At 36.9% G+C, this 21,142-nt stretch overlaps 1 protein-coding gene across 4 annotated transcripts in view; it reads left to right on the top strand.

Annotated features, from left to right (window-relative positions):
- Positions 1-21,142, top strand: part of KAT6B (lysine acetyltransferase 6B) — a 97,769-nt gene that overhangs the window by 72,759 nt on the left and 3,868 nt on the right. For all 4 annotated transcript variants that reach the window (XM_057375869.1, XM_057375868.1, XM_057375870.1 and 1 more), the window contains exons 13-16: positions 16,274-16,505; positions 18,250-18,409; positions 18,993-19,259; positions 20,463-20,763. In XM_057375869.1, coding sequence (XP_057231852.1) covers positions 16,274-16,505; positions 18,250-18,409; positions 18,993-19,259; positions 20,463-20,763 — 960 coding nt within the window. The remainder of the gene's footprint in view (positions 1-16,273; positions 16,506-18,249; positions 18,410-18,992; positions 19,260-20,462; positions 20,764-21,142) is intronic.

Genomic DNA, 21,142 nt, shown 5'->3' on the forward strand with positions numbered 1-21,142 from the left:
GACTGTGAGAATTACCACATAATTCTGGATCTGTGGAGAGAGCTTTAAGCTTGCTTAGGTAGAAATTGGCCCTGTTGTAAGAATAGAATAGAATCTCCTTTTGCAAAAGGAGATGAGGAACTCTTAGTGGGCACTGGTAAGTGCTTCTAGGCTTTTGCTTTGTATGTTACTCTGTGGTGTCTCTCTCTCTCTCAAAAAAAAAAAAAAAAGAGCAGTCTCAACAAATGTTATTCTGGTTTGAGTTTGCAATAGTTACAAATACAAAACTGATGGCACAGCCATGAAGGGYGTGGATTCCACAGAAGGTCTGGGTATGAGTATGCTGTGTCTCACTGGGTATGTGCTTTGTTACTGTGCCTTGTGCTGCTTAATGTGRGAAAATCAATAGGGTGTTCTGGCCTTTTTATCCTTCTGGAGAAATCTGAAAGCGCAAGGGCTTGTTTGAATCATCAGGTTTTACACAGTAACTTGCTTGGAGCTCACCTGGTGCTATTCTGGGGCGGTTCCTGCTGGCAGACACGCTCAGATGACGGGTGTGGGCTGAGCTGTGGGAGCTGGGCACGGCCCTGAGCAMCTCTGGGTCTGCTGTGGCTGACAGACACTGCATGAGCACAGTCAGGATCTTCCCACTGTGCTTGCCCTTTGTTTTCTGGGCACAGGTTCCCTTAACTAACTGGGAATCAGACTGTTTTAKTTACCAACAGATTGAAGAATTTAGAGATGACTAAGAGAAAGTTTGTCCCCATACTATGAGTAAAGGTGCAAACTGCCTGCAAGGTAATGAGAGAAYTGCTCGTGGTTGTTTTTCCCCAGATGCAGAAGGGAAGGGAAAGCTTTCAAGGCYTGTTTTCCTATGTTGTATTTTGATCTTTTTGCAGGATGGAGGCTGAATGCCACGAGTTAGTGACCTCTAAATCTGTCTTWGTATAGGAAACCCATTCAAAATTAATTATTTACTCTTTTTCTCAGAATTTTATGTGTTTCTGCCTTCTATATTGTGAGTGACCAAGTACCATCTTCTTTGTGCTTTACTCTTTCTGTTCACTTGTGATCTCCTGAACATAAATTGCTCTAACTGGTCTGAGAAGATATGATATAAAAACTCCYAGTTATTATTCTAAACTTGATCAGACCAAGTTTATCATAGTTTAAAGCATTCTTTGCCAGTGACATTATCTAGACTGTCACGTTCTCATAAAGTCATAGCAAGATAAATTTTATSCTCTGAATGTTAAATCTTCAATTGTTATGTGAGTAATACTTGTAAACGGCTCTATTTTGAAATCTGTGAAGCAGTCACTGGTACTTGTCTTTTTTTAATAACAGTAACCAGAACAGCTTTTAGCCTATAATAATAAAAATGTAACTGAGCAAGTAATTTTCAGAAAATGATAGTTACAAACCACAAARGGGAAGGTTTTAAGAACTGTTTGCAAGCAGTTGACTGCTCACATTATTTTGTATATATCTAGACACTTGATAGGCTGGAAAGAACGCAGCCTTTAAGCCACTACGCGACTTCTGCTTTGTCAGCAGTCTGCTGAAAATGTAGTTTGTGGTAAAAATTTGCTTCTCTTTTGGTAAGTGAAATGCATTTGTTTGTTCAGATTGTGATGCATTCTTTTGTCTTGAACTAATTTAATCTTCACAGATGAGTCTTATATGGTCATGCTGTGACTTGCAAAGGAAAATAAATTCTTTCATTTTCCTAAAAGAAAAATAGGTATTTGTCTTCTGACCATTGATTTTTGTTTTTTTTTCAACTTAACATTTTCCTAACTTCATTTAAAGTTATCTGTATTTCATATCAAAACTGGCAATAGCGTTATTTCTTACTCTGTAGACACCAATGTAAAGGTCTATCTGTCTGTCTCTTCAGGATCTATAATCTCAYCTCTGGGAAAGAGAGTTTTCTAAAAGAAGAAATTAATTCTTGTGAGAGGCAAGCATGCTGTAAAATACCTGAGTTTGTTCATCTGATTGTCTTCAGCAATAATTTTATTTGTAGTTTTCTGTATGTCATTCATCATTTAAATAGAAATGTTGTTGTTAAGACCAAAAATTTGTGCTCTGTATCTGTGTCTTTAAAGCCAGGTAAGACCTATTTTTTGTTAGTTGTAGACAATTGAAGTTAGMGATTTTGATTGTGATAGGAACTTGTTGTGCCGTTCAGAAATGGAAAAAAGTTTAGYTATAAATATTTATTAAATGGTTAAATTTTATTTGTAAAATTGAAGACTTGATATTCTTCATTTTCCTTAATTCACTAAGAAAATCAGTTGAAACTATTTTATTTTCTTGAAGCATGTCATACTGAAGACAAAATGGTTTACATGAAGTCTGCACTTTGGTTACATAGAATATGCTTTATTAAATACTATCTTGTAATGGTTGATTTTTCACATAGGGATAGGGAACCTAATTTTTGCTTGGAGCGTAGCTAATACACAAAGTATTTCCTGAAAATGAATAAGGGTCTTAATTTGCTTGTTATATTTGTACCTTCCTGCCTTTTACAGGACTGAAAGTTCTTGCCAAACTTCTTGGGTTTGGGCTGTTTGTTTTGTTTTCATTTCCTTGTTGTTCTTATATTCTGTRGGGTTTACTGGATTGTGATTACAGGGTTGTACCTGAGGGAGGATAACTGACTTCTGCATCCATCTTTTATATTTGCTGTGAATAAAGTTTTTGGGCAAGTAGACTGCAGCTGAAGTTGATCCAGAAATAAACCAGAAAGCAGGCTTCATTGTAGCTTCTTTGTTGTAGCTTCTCTCTGTGCAGACCTGTTTCTTTTATAAACTTTAGCAGCTTCTCTACACAAGTCATTTTTCTTTGCTTTCTTGATTTGAGCTCTTGTAAAGCCTGGAATCTTCATATGCTTTCTATTTCTATTCATTAGGCTGCAGTGCCAGAACATATTAGCATTTCTTTATTTGGCATATCTAACACAGACTTCAGCATTACTAGAATGAAATACAGCAGTATTTCATATTTGTTTTCTGTAAGTTTAAAATCGTCTTTTGGTTCAGACTTCTTCACAAAGCTCATCTTGTCACAGTCCCATATTTCTGCGTAAGGCATTGCAAATTCCATGCTGGAGGCCTAGCCAGCAGTTGGAAGAAAAGAAATGCATGTGACTGTTAGGATAAACCTCTCCAACTGTGCTGGCTGGGATGCTGACAGTTCATTTGCATTACCGTAACAACTGGGCTTAATGCTGAGGAGCWAAGTCCTTGACAGCCTTTTGTTATTTATCTTGAGGGTGTTTCTGGTCCAGCTGATTGCAGCAGTTTCTTCCTTCTCTTCAGAATTCTTTGTTTTTATTTGGTTTATCTGTTCATTGTGAAATTAATATTCTTGCTCAAGAGATGAAATGTGTTTTAAGTATGCTGAGATTCTGTTTGGGCTAAATACATTCTTTGGGGKTTTTTTTTGGGGGGGGGGGGGCTTTAGTTCATTTGTCCGAATTTGTGGGAAAGTCAGTGCAGATTTTTTAACTTTCCTATCATTTATTGCCTGCAACTTGAAAAGACTGGATTTTTTTGCCCATAGCTTGACTTAACCTCTGATTCTCCASAGGATGTGCAGCTCAGACTTTTTGTGAGAAAGCCATGATAGGGAAAGGMAATTCAAGTCTGGCAGTTGAAGAAACAAACAGAATTAATGTTACCTGAGGAGTTTTATTCTGGTGTAGAAAACTTGACTCTGTTCAATGTCCTTGTTTGTTCATCTGATATCTGTTTGTTGGTCCAGTGTTGTTTCTTGTTCCATTCAAACAGGTGAGTAAATCTTCAGGTGCTGATTTGCRTAAGCAGCAGGGTAACAGCAGTAGCAGCACTTGTTCAACAGCTAAGGTATAACACCGGGGAAGGCAAGTTTCCAGAGGAGAAGAACAAAAAAATTTGCTCTACAAGTAAGGGAAAACTGTTAATGAAAAGTTATGTTTTTCTTCCTAAATGCTTTTCATGAGTAAGTGTCAGAGCCATTGATAAAGGAGGTCAGTACCATTACTGATATTTTTAAATCCGTAACTGAGAGAGATCCACTCTTTAGCTCAGTTAGTGGCAACTTTCATTAGCCTAAATTGCTTCTCAATAGTGTTTATTTGCTGTTTAGAGCATTGAAGAACTTGACTGAAGATCTGCAACTAAAGCCTGTTTCTTTGCTCTCAGTTCTAATCTTGTCATCTTGCCCACAAATACGTACAATCACATGTTCACATCTAACCATTTAGGGGCTTTTGAGCASGAAAGCTAAATCAGTGAAATATTCTGGGCTGAAAGTGTGTGGGGAGTAAGTACAGATGTCCTGAAAAGTGTTTGTTATACATGATCCTCCAGGCACTTTGCTTGAGAAGTGAGGGATGGTGATGGGGTACTGAACAGGCAAAAAAAAAAAAAAAAAGGATGCATAGCTTTGTAAAGTGCATTCTTGAATTCCTTCCAGTTTGCACTTGTTTCAGAAGATCTGCACCTCTTTTTGGAAATATGGAAGAYGTTCACTGTGCCCAGTCATGCAGAAGTGGCAAGCACTGTGTATTGAGTCCAACAGCAGAAAACTGCTTTAGGCAGAGAAGATTTCTGTCCCACAAACATCTACAGGTAGCATGAACCTGTAGCAATGAGAATGGGGACAGTGTTTTTATTTCTTRCATCCAGCAGTTCTGAGATACTGTTGAAACAAACTGAAAAAACTGCATTGCATGAAACACAGATTAGTCTTCAGGCACAGAGACTGAAAAAAGGTGAGATTTTCTTCTGGTGTTTAGTGCAATTTTGTTCTTCCAAGAAGTTTGTTAAAGAGCTGGTCTAGCCTGTAAAATCAATGTTTCTGTCAAAGGAAAGAGGTTTAGTTTCTGCTAAGCTTGAAGAAGAGCATACAGCTCAAAAATAAAACTCTTATTTTTAATATGCTCAATTCAAACATCATTTACTCTTTAGGACCAGCTAGTTATTTCCAACTTTCTTATTGCTGTTGTACTTGGAAAAACTCTGTCTTCTGATACAGACAAAAGGTTATTTTTGATTGAAAGTAACAATTCCTTTCAGACAATTTTGGGCTTAGTTTTCTCACTCGTGTGCATTATTATGTCTTGGGGTTTTGCAGTATCTTCAGAGGGAGTCAGGGTTGAGCTTTCCATGACTGGTTGAAGTTTGGACAGTGATCTATTCTAGTTTCATCTTCCAAAGTGGCTTTGTGGTGCTTTAGTGTTTCAAGAYGGTTTGAAAATGTTGCTGTGCCAAACGATCTATTTTATAACTGACTTATCTGTGGTTCTCACTACAGTGTTTCCAGGCTTTCTGCTTTAACAGCAAATGAGGCTACTCCTTTGTGGAAACCTGAAAAGCAGTGATTTTTTTGTGAAGCACCATGTCTGTGCATCCAAAAAAATCTAATTGAGCAAAACTTAAAACTAGTAATGGACTAACATATGTGGCCTCTCGTTTAGGGCAACATATTGCTAGCATTTGGAAAAATGTCAGTGGTGTTTGGAAGATGAATGACTTTTTAAATACAATGAATGTGTTGGAAATAAGTAGTGGAATAGAGTAAAAATGCTGCCTGAGGTTTTTACAGGAAAAAGTAGTGTATCAGTAAAGGGAGAGCCGTGGAAAAGATGACAGACTTTCTTGATGGAAGTGTTTTCATTTTTTGGTAGGAAGTTGAAATGAGGAAAATGAGCAAAAGCCATTACAGTATTGTAATGGTGCAATAGGGATTGCATCCTAATGCAGCACAGGGAATGGTGCTGTTTGTGCTTTAAAGCATACTTGAAAATGGAAACAATAGCATACTATTAACAGAAAAGTACTGTGAGGGCAAAAGAGWGCAGAAATAATGAAAATATGTCTTCTTCATTATGATGAATTCACAATGTTTATTTGCTTTCTGTAGACTTACTTAGTGGTAATTACCTGTGTAGACTTCTCTTAAGGTAACATGATAGAGAGGATAACTGATTTAAAACTGTTCAGATGGAAACAAGACATAGATCTTGAACTGGGAAAACTTGTRTTCTTTTAGTAATTCATGAATTAACTTGGAAAACAAAACAAATTCAGTAAAATGTAGATGTGGATGATGTAATGAAACAGGAGAGATCGGAGGAAGTGTGTTCACGTGTGTGGCATCTGAGTTCTGGTGCACTTCTGAAACTGCAGCAGTTTGATACCTGCCTGCAGTTTAGAGCCTGGCCTAAGCTGCAGGAGGCTGGAAGTGGTTGGATCTGCTTGTGTGGCATGTGTTTATATCACACTGATAGTCTTAATCTCTTCATGAGATATAATGTGCGGGCCAGAAAGTACTAGTGTGGAAAACCTACTTTAAGCAAATCTAAAGGGAGTTTTTTAATGTCTAAGTACTTTAATAAAAAATTRATGTGAAGTAGAAATAGCATTTGAAAAATAGGATGTATGTAGAACGATAAACACTTCCTGTAAACACCTCTTAYGCTGTTCTTTCCCAAAATCTGTAATGTTTTACAGTTTGCTCTAACAAATATTGAAATGCGACAAATGCAATCTAGGAATAAATGCATTTTAAAAGAATTGTTCACARTCATGCTTTGCTGTGGTCTGTAAACAGAATTGAGGTGGGGATGAAGTGGGACYATGGAAGGTTTTCTTAAGATAAAATTTATTTTAACTAGGAGCATTTCAGCATTTCCTTTCTCACTTACAATCCTGAAATTACTGTTTTGTTACTGCTGAGGTGTGGCAAACAATGGAAGGAGAAGATGCAAGACTGAGGACAGAGAGAAACAGGTTTTTTTTTTTTTAAATAGGCTTTATTGGAAAGATATCTTCTCAAATTACACTTACAAAGATTTAAGGTTCCACTTCATTTATTAAATATGGTGGCCCATGTTGAATCATTCTGTGTTGTGGGGTGTTGACTGTCTTGTGCACCCCAGGACACAACACTGTGTCAGTCTCCTCATTGTTTGGTGTTTGTGTGTTTATAGATGCGCTGTGTCCAAATGAAAGCTTGAATTACCTGCCTTTTTTTTTCTCCTTTAGGAAAGAATTTAAAGTGTCTGTGGCTGTGAATTTGTGAGGGAGCCTGACTGCTGCTGCTTATTTTCTGTTCTTTTCTTGATGATTGATTATGTTGCTGACCCTGAGGCTTGAGTTTGGCTTCTCCTAAATAACTAATAAGGAGCATTCTGTCAAGCTGAGATTTAGATGAGGGGGGAATGAAGATGGATTTTGAATCAAGCTTAGTTGACTTAAGATTATTCCAAGAAAATCAGCCTCTTGGGATTTCTTGGCATCACTTTTATATAGCTTTAAGACACTGTACATTTATCAGAATTGCAAAAGAAAGCAGACATGTCACTTCAGATACAGAAGCTAAGACTATTTTAACTGAAGAGCATCTTTATTCCAGATAGCATTGAAAACAGTGAAAAGGCAAGGCTGAACATGGTAAGAATTCCAGCAAGTATTTGTTGGACAAAGCTGTATTMATAGGGCATTAGCAAACATGAAAAGCCATCTACTGAAGACTGGTGGCTGAAAACAGATTTTAATTAAGCAATGCATCATTAATGATTACAATTTTTACAGTGGGTAAGGTAGCCTGGGAAAACAGAAATTGTGTTAGTTGGTAGGGGTCAGGATAGGAGAGCCTAGTTAAGTTAAGTCTTAAGTTGAGAAAGTTAAGAAAGCCAGATAAAGTTAAATCTGRCTGGGGTCATTAAGGGCAACAAGAAAATCTATAGATACATTGGTGATGAGAAGCAGAATAGSAAAAATATGAGCCTTGTCTGGAAGGAAATGGGAGACCTGGTTAGCTGGGATATGAAGAAGGCTGAGGTACTCCATGACTTTCTTGCTTCACTCTTCAGCAGTGAGTGCTCCAGCCACATGGCCCAAGCTGCAGAAGGCAAAGGCCATGTTAGCCTTTTGTTTAAGGCACAGAGAGAATCTTGTGGCCTTCTTAATGCATGTCTCATTTCCAGTGCCAGCATTGTTTATCTGGCAGTTCCACCTTCTTTTAAAGAAATTTTATTTTTCCTTGTTTACTGCTGTTTTGAGTCACAGTAGGTATTTACCAGATTACTGTGTCTTGGGCTTAGCTTTTCAAAGTGCGCTGTAATAGGTACATTTGCGTTTGATGTTGGTGGATAATGTGTACTTTCTTTTGCAGTTTCTGTATATGTTGACTAGCCAGGTATTACCATCACATTTAATAATATCCTTCTTCACCTGCTGTGGATTTTTTTCTTCTAAATCTTACTTGGTTGACTCCCTGTTATCCAGCATGTAGAGCAAATGAACAGCAATGACGTTTTGCTGCTCCTATTAGAGAAATGCAGCTTGCATCTTTTATTGAATCTTATGGAGCATGTGTGTCATGACCACTGCCCTGAGTAAACACTGTACTTGCAGTGATTTCCTAGATCTGCCTTTTGGCTTCCCAGTGTTCAGCTCTCCATTTCACTTTTGTTCATGTTGTTTAGTACTACTAGGCTGTCTTTTGTAGTTATGAATAAAACAATGATAGCAGAAGTTCTTGGGCTCTGGAACTTTATCTACTTTAAAACAGTTAAAAGCATCACTGATATGGTTTTGGTCCAGGGCATCTGTCACTKTTCAAGTGTGATAACAATCTTCCTGAGCCATGAGTCTGGGAGAATTATGTTAACAGCCAGGTTAACACTCCAGCTGAGAGTCGGAGCGTGGTGGTATGGACGCCATCTGTGGCTGCTGGTTGGCCTCAGTGCCATGTAAAGATTCTGAGCATATTCAGTGTGCTTGTTATATTAGACAAAGCCTCCTAGGGCCTCCTTCCTGCCTTGTCAGYTGGGTCTTGTGGAGGTGCACAGAGCCTGGAAGAAGGCAAGCAGGTAGTATTGTCTAATGAGCACATGRGTTGTATTTTCAACCAAGTGTTCAKGTACTGTCAGCAATAAACACCAAAGGTGAAGGCAGTTCCTAAAAGGAAATAATTCAACAGTTACAGCTGTATAAACRATTTATTGTGCAGCGTCATTTACTAAATAGTTTTTAAAATGTGGATTTAAATAACTTAAGATATTGCTTATAAAACCAAGAACAATGCAGTCTTGTTAATGATCTTCTAAACCACTTAACCCACTGACAAATTTATTCATCCAATTGGTATTCAAGACTGATGCCCTCTGCACATGCAAGTCTTGCTTTTAAGGGTACTTCAGTTCTCTTTCTCTTGCTTATGCTTTCACTCTGCTTACAAGTAGTCCACTTCATACACAGAACCTCCACTCAAGGGTTGTACTGGCAACTGGCACAGGTAAAATAAGTGTTAGCAAATTAATTCACTCAAAGGGTGCCTTTTGTAGGTCCAGCTGTAATGCAGTCATCTTTACCTTTCCTGTCCTTCATGAAGGGCATTTGTTTAGCCTTAACCTCTTCTGTGAAGCTTTCTATAAAGGAACTAAAGGTTTTGGGCCTCCTGTGTTGGGTTTACTTGAGGATGTGAAGAGGAATGAGAGCTGGCATTATTTCTTGTTACAATAATGAGAGAATCTTTGGCTTACTGTGTTCATCACGAAGAAAGCTTTTCTTTACTCTGACAAAGAAAAGAGAATGTAGCAGGTTGTTCACTGATCTGAGCATCTCAAGTTACAGCCAGTCTTTTTTTTTTTTTAATAGTGTTTGTGTGGATCTTGGGATTGGGGTCCTTTGAAGCTGTTTCAAAAGTGCTTTCAAAGAGGGTACTAACACCTATTTAAGGTCCTCTRTCTTTGACCTTCCTCCCATTGACATAGATAAGAACAGTTCAGAGGCACACAGAATAGTTATGGAAAAAATAGTAACATGAATTACAGTTTTAGGAATTGTAAGTCTTAATAAGMTCATACTTTCACCTTGCCTCTTTCTGCCTTCCACACATGGTCATACCTCTGAACTTGCAATGTTGAGCTGACCTGTCTGTATTGAGCAATCCTGTCTGAATACTCAGCTGTTTTGATATTTTTGACTACCCTTTTGAACCTGTGTCTTCACTACTTGTTCGTATAGTATCAAAACAAAGGATGTGATGTTTTCTACAACCAAAAAAAAAAACATTATCTCTTAGGATAGTTTGAAATGCTGGTTTGAGGTAAATCTTCACTTTAGATACTGATCTATTATTAAAACAGTTCCTAGTACTTGCTGTTCTTTCAGATCTTTGGCTTGGTACAGAGTATTGCATGAAAACTTTCAAGTTCTTCCTTTCCATATTAAAGGATTTATTTTACTTGGTTTTGTTTCAAACAAAACAAACTTTAATGGAAAAGTGCTTGATTCCATCTGCCTGAGTCTGCTAATTAATTTTTGGGGGATGGCCTTTAAAGAGACTGAGAAGAATTTGAAACATATAAGGGTAACAGCTCACTGGTTGCTTCCTTTGTTCTGGGTAGATTCTCATGAATATAAAATATAAATAGGAGTTGAATAGTACTGATTATATAAGGGCTCTAATTTGAGCACAAGCTACTGCACCGGACTTTCTGCAAAGGTCTGATTTGGGAGTAGGGGTCTCTGAGAAGTAGATTTTTAATCTGTTTCCAGCTTCCAGCAGTAGTTGAATTTTGCTGTGGCTCTCCTGTCTGTTCGTGGTTTTCAGCTGTGTACTGGCATCATTCAGATGTGTATCTGCAAGTGTTTTACAAGTAACTTGTTTATGTTTTCTGTAGAAGAATTACTTCAGTGGTGTTGAGTTACCTTTGCTATGTGTGGAATTGTATGTAAATGTTGGTATGTGTGATTATGATGTGCATACATAAATATGAACCTGAGACTGACAGGTTTAAGTTACGCAGTGCATGGCACAAAGCTGTTGTCCTTCTAAATCACACTGAAGTCCAGAATGTTAGTGTTRTTTAGTTACATGGTGTTACTTTCTCATTTTGCAGATTTAGTGCTGATGTAATTCTTAATAGGTTTCTGCTGTGCAGGCTACATTGTCAAGTGAGCTCTGTTTAATTTACAAGAAYGTAACAGACTTTCTTTACTAGTATTTGTAACTTTCTTATTCAGAGAGATTGATATTACTGATTTCCTAGAAAGTGATATTGAACATGACTCCTTAAATAAGGTGAGAACTATGTTTGTCTCCAGTGCGTGATGTGATTGATACATAAGACACAAAAAATTGTTTCCTTGATCACAGGCTTTCAGATAAAATACTTTTCAAATTTGCAGTGTAAACTGTTATTTCCAGATTTTCATAGCAGACAAAAAAATCTGTCCTWGCTAAAAAGTAGGACTCATTAATCCCTACCCTTGGGGTCTGCTTTGAAGACTGTTTGTTTTGGTTTTTAGCCTCCATAAGTGAAAAGCAAATACATGGATTTGTTGCTAGTAGCATAGGAGAAAGAAGCTGCAATTTCTAAGTGCTTGTCCAGGCACGAAATGAGATGCAGTACTCTGTTTTCCATTCAGGTRCACTTTTGCTGATTCCATTTCTGCTGAAGACAATGCACTGCATTGCAATGATGTTCTGATGTTTCAGAGCAATAGTTTAACATCATACATGATGTCCTCAAAAGAGTGAAGCGCCTCTCTTTGTGGCACTGTTCTCCAGCAGCTGCCTGTTCTGTAAGCAGTCAAGTTCAAAGAGTGGAGGAATTGTGTTAGATCAGCCCAGTGTCCATGGCATGTGACACTATTGCTTGTGGTGAGGTTGCTATGTCAGATACTCCCTTGAGGGAGCCTACAGATAGCAGAACACAGGAAATTGTACTAGAGGTTCAGCTGGTTGCATCTTCTGGAGAATATTGTATTGAAGCTGCCTCAGGATGCTGTGAATGGATTGTATTCTAGCTATGTGGAATTCTCGGTAAAATGTACAACTATATTGCCCGTTGGAGAAGGCAAGAAATGTTGTGATCTTTTCATGAAAGGATGAGTGATAAACTTACTTAGAAGCCAGCTATAACCCTCCATTTCACCTTCTTAGAAGCTACTCAGCTACAATTATTTATTTTCCAAAATGTGGATACTAACTGACTGACTATTGCTTGCTCTTAAGCTAAACAAAGCAATCTTTGTATTTAATAATAAAATACAGCATTTCTAGGACTATTCTAGGTAATTTTAAAACAGAAATAGTAAATAAAATTACATCAAAAATACTTGTTCAAACTTCCRTATTAGTTAAGTTCCCTAGCTTCTCAGGTGAATGGGAAACCACAATTTAATCCTGTGAATATATATGCAACAGTTTGGCTATTGCTGTATGTGACTGAGCCACAGTGTGACCATGCTGTCTCGTGTGAACACAAACAAGTGGAATTCAATCAACCAAAATCAAGTTCGCAAGTTGTTTTTTTTTGTTTGTTTGCATCAAGATAAATTCCTTAGCTTGCTGAAAGCCTAATGGCTTTATAGTGATTGTGTCAGTCTTAATTGCACTCAGGGAAACTGAACATTTCAGTCTAGATGACTTTTCTTCATCTGCTCATGAGAAATGACACATGTGAGAGTGGCTGAGCACTGGAACAGGTTGCCCAGTGAGGTTGTGGTGTCTGCTGTCCTGGAGATGTGCAAAAGCTGTCTGGACACAATCCTGAGCTCCAGGGGACCCTGCTTGAGCAGGGAGGTTGTCCTAGATGACCTCCAGTGGTCCCTTCCAACCTTAACTATTCTGTGAAGTGAAATGGTGAATCGATTCGTTCATTGCTGTAGAACATGAAGCATGTATAGAGAACACTCACATTGCAGGACTGTTTTTTAAAAAATCTTTGAACTTCATTTGATTTCTTTCTGTCAGTTTTGTTTGTTCATTTGGACTTTCCCAATATACCAGTTGTTTAATGTCTTTGTTTGCTACTGCTGCTTTGTATTCCACTGGCCTCTCTTCRTCTCTCTTGTCTTACACCTTTGAAGCCCAGGCTGCATTTGCTACCATGTTAAAAGCAAACAGACAAGTGTATTCCTTCAACAGATAAAAAAATTCAATTCAGCTGTCTCAAGCTAAATTGAAAAGTATGTTGTGATTTATGCTTAGTATTATAAAAGTGAAGTAGTGTTTAGAGGTGTGTGTGGTTGGGAAAGGAGGCTGTGTCTTGGGGCATTGGAGATATGAGGCTTAATGAAATAGCTGCTCATGGCAGTTTGTAACCTGAAGTGTGTGTAAAACTGCTTTCATGCCGTGGAGTGAGAGGGGATTGATATGATCCTGATTTTTAGAAGATTTTCAGCAGAGAGCTGGTGAGATACAAGTCTGTTCACCTCATGTCAGCAGACATGACAATCAGCTCCTACCAGTGAACACACRGATAAATGCCATGAATGGAGGAGGAAGATGGACTCTGCACTGCTTGCAAAAGGAAGTGACACTTMACAGATCTCACCAGGTTCTTAGAAAATGCTAAAAGGTGTGATCATTAAACTCACCTGGTTGGTGCCAGTTGTTTGGATGAAGCCAGACCAGTTCTCCAGGTTGGAGGCTGTCCATTATAAAGATTAGGTAGACACAGTGAGACTGCAGGTATCTGTTTAACAGGGGTATATTGTGCTCATTTCAGATGCTTCAGGATAGATACATGAGCTACCAAGATCAGTGTTTTTTATTTGCCTGTAACKTAGATCAATTACGTGGCATCTCTTTGGTAAGTTAAATTTAATAGGTGTCATTCAAATCACAGAATCTGTTAAGAGAGACTTTTCATTCAGGGCTCGCAACATGTAACCGAGACTGTTACCTCTGATTTGTATTTTTGAYCCTCTAGAATGTGAGTATCTTGGAAAAGCGTATGTTATATTTTAGAAAGGTGGAAGAATACTGACWGATGTTACTGCTGTGCAGGTAAAGTTTCACTACTTTAATTCAGAGTGAGAATGACCAGGAAGAACTAGTCTCTAAATCCCTTGACAGAGGAAAGATACAATGAGCCAGAAAGATAAAATGAGCCAAAACTCTAAAGGTACTTGTGGTTTCTTAACTAATAATTCCAACAGCTTTTGTTTGGATAGTGGTTTCTTACTCAGCTTCATAATATGTTTACCAAGAAATTATAGGTGCAGCCACCTTATCTATGAAGAAGGTTAAAGTAGAGGAAGAATTTTTCTCCAGCTTTATAGTGAAATGCAAGAATGAAATCTAGGTCTTGCAAACACCCTACAGACACTTCCTATCAGTGCCCAAGACTTCTTGACTGTGAAGCTGGTACATTGTAGTTACTTGAAGCAACTCTAAGTACTCCATAGCAAATGGATTTATTTTTAAAATGTAGGTTATTCTCCCTTTCTTTTCCTATGGTGAGACTTCTATCCCTACTTCTAATGCCTTAGTTTTGCATGTTTTTTATGGGCAGCGACATCTTAGTATAAAACTTGTTTTTGTATCCTGTACACAAGGTGATCCAGAATTCTTTCTCAATACAAGTGAACTTTTGTTTAAAATTAAGCAGARTAGGCTGTATACTACAGATCTGCTTTTGTGCAGTTGGAATTGAAGCAACAATTCTTTATCTTCAGACTACTCAAGATGCACTGTGGTATTGAATGTGACATTTGGCGTTTTCTGTCAACAGTATAGTTGCACGTAGTACCAACATGTACTAAAATKTATCATCTAGTTATAAAGATGTTTAATATGCTGCAACTTTAAATGCTAAAATACCTTAATTTCTTCARTTTTTATGGTAAAGTTTCTTCTGTAAAAAAAAAATAAACTTACTTTCTTAGTTTCCAGAGGTACCATGCAGATCTAGGCAGGCTTCTGTAGAAGTAGGCAGATGTGGGATGCTCTTCATACTGAAACTCTGGCATTTTATCACAAATCATGCTARTAGATATGGAAGGCACACTACTCAGTATCTGTGTTGTGATCACTTGAAATGTAGTAGGATGTCTGCTTTTCTGTATAAATTTGTTTATGCAAACTGGAGATTAGACCATGATGCGTATGTGCAAATGTTTCTTCTAAATTCTGTTGTGGRCCTTTTGTATTGTATCAGAGAAAAGGAACACCAGTGTTTCAGGCAGAGTGAATACACCTATATTCATGTATGTATTTCGTGTTTTTATCTAAGAAGAATATCTCTGTGTGTATGGTTTGTATATGGTAGACCATRCAGCAAAATAAGGAAACAGCCACTGCTTTCCTTAAACCTGGATGTTAATCATATGCTTTTAATTTAAAGCTAATTTGATTTGGAGAAACTTTATGAAAAAGTTAGGAGAATTTGTTTAACAAACATGACATGACTGTACTAGAAAAGTTTTAAATCAATCTTTGAAAAAAGAGGTGAAAAATTTGAGAGGAAAGAAGTATTTAAGAATGCAGGAAGATGCAAGAGCTGTATATTTTGGTGGATTCCAAATGACTTTGAGCAATGTAATTTCATAAACATCATGTCTGTGCTTATGGTGGAGTAAGCATTTTCTAAGCCTGGTTGTTTAAGGCCTGTGTGTTGGCAGTTTTTGTTAAGGCACAATGCAGAGTATGTATCATGGAGGGATGAATTACTGTGAAAGGATAAGTTTTATTGTGTTATTTTTTTCTCTATGCTGAATTAGTTTTACTGGTGRCATCTTCTGTTATCTCCAAGCAGGTGTGTTTTACTCTACATTGTAAAATCCTCTTAAAGCTGAAGAGCTAAAAGGGACTTACAATGTACATAGAATATAAAATGAAGGTMGTATATTGTGTAATAATGGATCAGTTACTGTCCTGAAGACTGCAAGCAGGAGTTATGTGAATATTCTTAAATGTGAATTAAGGGAGATTATTTTTTAATTATTTCTCCTAATTAATTCTCCAAGTAATTCATCTTGTGAGTTATGTTACCTCCGAAATACAACTTCTAGCTGTTTAATCAAAAATTTATGTCACCTGGGGCTTCTTGAARGAAAATGACTTAACTGATATTACCCAGGATACTTGCGCTTGAAATTCTTCTGAAAATTCTTGGTTTCAGTGATGTGACTCAGGTGTAAAAGTTTCTCAAAATGCCGGAGGGTTGTATGTCTAAATGAGAACATGTATGATATGACTTGTTYCAAAACATGTTGGCTTTTTCCTCTTGTCCTTCCCTTGCAATTAGAAAAGAGTTTTTGGTTAATGATTCTCATAATATAAAATCTAAGTCCTTCACAGGGAATTGATGTTTTCTATGTCATTGTAATGATGAAAACTCATCTCTTTTATGAATAGGATTTCTTGAATTACAAGAGTTTCCAATAGTTGAATCAGTTGTGCTGATGGTCTTCTATTAATTCCACSTTCTTAAGGGCTAGTTAAAATTCCTTGCTTTTGTTATCTCCATAAGGTATCCTGTTTATTTTCATTCTAGGCTATTTACTTTCTAGAAGAGAGGGTCAAGCAGGATCCCCTGAAAAGCCATTGTCTGATCTGGGTCGTCTCTCATACCTGGCTTATTGGAAAAGTGTCATTTTGGAATACCTGAACTGCCACCATGAAAAACAAATCAGCATCAAAGGAATGAGCCGAGCTACCGGAATGTGTCCACATGATATTGCCACAACCTTGCAGCAACATAGCATGATAGATAAAAGAGAAGATAGGTCAGTGAATCTTGTAAAAATTTTTTTAAATACTGAGACAAAATATTCTCTACCTACAAAACAGTTGATGTGAAAAATGTCTTTGTAAAAGTTTGACTTGAAAATGAGTGATAGCCACCATCTCACTGAAGAAGTCAGTATAGATGGGTCTTGCATAAAGAACTTTTCTTCCTGGTCATTTTTCGGATCCTCTTCCATGTTGATGGTTATTAGAAGTATATGGCCAGCTCAAAACATTTTCAGTTAAGCATTGTTTCATTCAGTATAATCTTCCCTACGTGTTCCCAACTCTTGCTGTGCAAATATTTTGCTTTGAATACCAATGAGAGAAAAAAATTGTGTTTGTGGGTGGCAGTCTCTTTTTCCACACCTCCTTTTTCAATCATTGCTGAGTTCATGTAAACCATGGGATCACATCAGCTCTACATGAAGTTCTCCTGCTCACGGTACTGGTAAAGCAAATTTCTATTTAATGTTATGATCAATGTTGAAAGTCAGTGCATTGAGAAGGTGAGTTTCTGTTTTGTGAATATATTTTTTCTTAATGATCTTGATGGATATTTTAGAACTGAACTGGGTGGTTGTTCTTATCTGGTCTGTTTCTTTGCATAAAATGTCTTAAATGACTTYCAGTCATATTTGTATTTCTGAAGATTATCTTAATTCTTTCTAGATGTTCCAATTGTAGCAACTTTATAATTAAACAAAGCTGCCTTACAAATACTGGGTTGCCAAAAAATAAAATTAAAATCAGGAAAAGTTCAGCCCCAGTAATTTTTATGTATCCCAGCACTAGTATTCAAAAGTAGCAATTTTTGAACCAATATGATTGCAAGTCTTCACAAAGGAGATTGCCTTATGAGATGGTGTATGAGATTAGTAGAGGAGTGCTGTCATTGCATTGAACCCTTTACTGTCTGAAGTGCTTAGTTATGGACAACCTGAGGACAAATGTATGTTAAGGGGAATCTTTCTTACATGTAATGAAGAAGTTTGTCACAATTCTGTGAAAAGGGTCCTGGATTTGAGTTTTTTACTTTGTTTTTCACTGAGAGAATGTTTTTAATTAACCAATTTGACTTTTACAGCACTTATAATTCTTGCTGATCCTTGTTGCTTAGAATTGTATAGTTCTTTGTAAGGGTGGAGTGTGATGGGACATGCTAATATATTAGCATACTGTGCTATTTTATTAGTCTTTACCTACTTTTGGTATGCCACTTCACTCTATGGTAATTGGAAAGTAATTTTGTACTTCCTTAGCACAGTACTAAAATATGCATTTGTTAGAAAACCTATGCTTTTGACTTGCTTTCTTGTCCCATTAYGTCTTCAGCTGTAACATTATGGCTTTCTCAGTCTTGACCTGATGATCCACTGTGTTTTCTCTATGTTTGTGTGTAATATTAAAATTGAAAATTGTTCTGGCAGTGATTCAAGTGCCAACACTAAACCTCTTGAACTAGGTTTAGAGTAGTCAACTATAAAACCTTTACTTTCCTCTCTGTTGCCCTAGTGATGGTTAATATTGAGCTTTCATTTCTGTTGTTTCCTCACTTCCTCCCAGTAAACAGTCAGTGGAGTAACCATTTTATCATTGGGTGTCAGCTGGTATTCTTAGTTTGACAGACCCTTTTATTTACCCATCTATTTTCACAGGTTGTTGTGCAAAAGGATTTCAGCTGTAGAAAGGTGGGTTTAGGTGATCACTTTCTAAATTAAAATACTGTTTATTTGGTTGTAGATTTGTAATTATTAGAAGGGAAAAGCTGATTTCAAGTCATATGGAGAAATTGAAAGCAAATCCACGTATCAATGAAGTAGATCCCGAAAGCCTGAGATGGACTCCTTTGTTRGTTTCTAATGCTGCAGTTTCTGAAGAAGAAAGAGAAGCAGAAAAGGAGGTAATATCAGAGATGTCTTTTGAATTTCTCTTCCTTTGGATTTCATAACTCTGTATATTCAACATTATACTGTCATAAATAGAGCTCATTTAACTTTGACCACTGYAGCATTTTTGGAAGCCATGCAGCAACACATGGTAACTTTGCAGGGAAGAATATGAAAACTTAAAATGTGAATCACTTGTCGTGGAGCTGTATTTATCACTCTTGAGGTAGTCAAAGAGCATGTAATCAGATCAAATTTGGTGCAGAGCTCAGGGGCTGCACTGTCAATCGATTCTTTGTGTTCTCAACTTGCTCAAAGTGATCCAGTCAGTGGGCATGTAATGTAGTGCTAAAGGACTTAAATCAATTCGCTGCATCATTAATAGTGCTAAATATCCCATGAAATGCAATCTTCTTTGGTTTGTTATCTGTTAACTGTTGTAAAGGAGCAACTAGATGATTCAGCTGAAATGTTGTTGCTAGGTTAGCCAGCAGTGCTAATCAGGGTTGACTTATTTTAACTATTTAACACAATGTAAAGGATATGGCAAAGTAAATGCTGTTTCAATGACCTGTGATTTTAACCTCAACCCTTCAGGCTGAGCGTCTTATGGAACAAGCTAGCTGCTGGGAAAAGGAAGAACAAGAAATATTCTCCACAAGAACTAATAGTAGGCAATCACCTGCAAAAGTACAATCTAAAAATAAATATTTGCGATCTCCAGAAAGCGTGGCAGTGGTGGGGGAGCGAGGGCAATCCACAGAACAATCTAAAGAAAGCAGTGAGGAGGATGGCGGGGATGAGAATCAACAGAGTTCGCCTCCCCGGCTGACAAAGCCACAGTCACTGGCCATAAAAAGAAAGGTATGTTACTTCAAAGGTTWGGTTCCAAGTCATTTGTCTTTGATTTTAGTCAAATCATTGTCATCCATATAACAATCTGGGTTTTTATTAGACTGTTTTAATCTTTTATGTGTTATTGGGTCACTTAATAACTCTTCTCTTTTTTTCCCCTTCCATCCAATTCTTTGCCTTTTGGATTTTTCACGGAACTATAAAATACTGTGATACAAAAAAAAAAAAAAATCAGAATTTCCTGCTAATTTTTAAACTCGAGATTGCCCTCTGCTGTTTGGCATTGGTATTGGTTCAATATTTTAGTACTTTCAATATTAAGGTGGAGTCCAGTTTTGGGGGTTTGTCTTTTTAAGTTCGTTTTTTTTTTTCTTTGTTTTTTTAATATAGGAATGCTTGAAAAGGGAATACTGTTTTTCAAAAGAAATGCTGTTAAAACAAAAGGAATTTTTTTACCCATATTCTTCTAATTTAAATGTTGAATTCTGGTTATGTTAATGGTTCAAACATTCTTGCCATGTTTGCATAATTCTTTGTTTCTTAGAAAAGAAGTGGCTTCAATTAGTAAACTTAAGAATCACAAAATTTTTAAAGCACTCACCTTAGCGTATGTATTTAGTTGTCTCTGAGAATCAGGAAATTGGATTGTCCCTTTGGTTATACTTCAAGTGAGCTTRCTTAGAAGTAACTATAAATTTCTGAGAATGTATAATAATAGAAAAACAAAGTCTTGAACCATTTTTTAATAGCAGCCAACTGTAGGATTCTTGAGGTGCACTTCTTATGTTACCTATTTTTCTGTGTACGTACTTATTTCTAAAAATAGCAAAACCCTGAAATATAGAAGAATAAGCTTTGATACTTATGAAGGTTGTTGGGGAATTTTAAATCTACAGAGGAGAAAGTGTGAGTACAATTTATGTAATAGTAATATGAATATTATTTAACAGAAGACAAAAAGACACTGTAATATGAAGAGAATTCTAGTCTTAACTTTCACTTACAGAAAGGTTTGTATAAATGTGTACATACCTATTTTAACTGTTTAGACATTTTACTTTTAGATTGTCTACATTTGAATTTGGTGCAATATAAGATGCTTTTTTTGTGTGAGTAAATAGATTACTGTAAACTCACTACAACAATTTATGTCCAGAATCAGTTAATGAGCAGGAATGTAGGAAGAGTTTTATTTGTGGAATTRTTTTTCAGAGACCTTTCATACTGAAGAAGAAAAGGGGCCGAAAGCGCAGAAGGATAAATAGCAGTGTTACAACAGAGACCATTTCTGAAACCACAGAGGTGTTGAATGAGCCATTTGATAACTCTGATGAAGAACGTCCCATGCCACAGCTGGAACCCACCTGTGAGATGGATGGAGAAGATGATGACTCGAAGCCTGTGATTAGAAAAGCTTTTGAATATCAACCTGGGCAGCAGAAACAGGAGGAGGAAGAGCAGAACAAGGAGGAGAAAGATATTCATTGTTACAGGAGTGATGAAAATTGTACAGGTAAAGTCAAAATTACAAAATTAATTGTGTTGGATGGCCTTCRAAATAAGTGTTTATTTCTGCCATAAATCTGGAAATTTTTAATGAGATCTATTTAGCCATTATTATTACAATATTATAATTTGCTTTTTGTGTTCAGKAAACCAKTATTTTCCAGTCTGAGGCATTGAARTTTTTRTGTCCCTACAACAGGGCATTTCATGCTCAATAGTGCAAAGGGTGTCACTAGAATATTGTCCAGTAYAGTTTTTGTATCAGTGGTAAAGGATCCAAGCAAGAAGTAAGATTTGGTTTATGGAAATGTCTATTCAGCATTGTTGTTAATTCAGTGAAATGTTTGTTGCTTCTGTGGCATAATGTATCCTCAGCACCAGGATCC

Source organism: Malurus melanocephalus, unplaced genomic scaffold (genome assembly GCF_030028575.1).
Source record: "Malurus melanocephalus ecotype Western Australia unplaced genomic scaffold, MMel_1.1 scaffold_261, whole genome shotgun sequence".
Classification (NCBI taxonomy): domain Eukaryota; kingdom Metazoa; phylum Chordata; class Aves; order Passeriformes; family Maluridae; genus Malurus; species Malurus melanocephalus.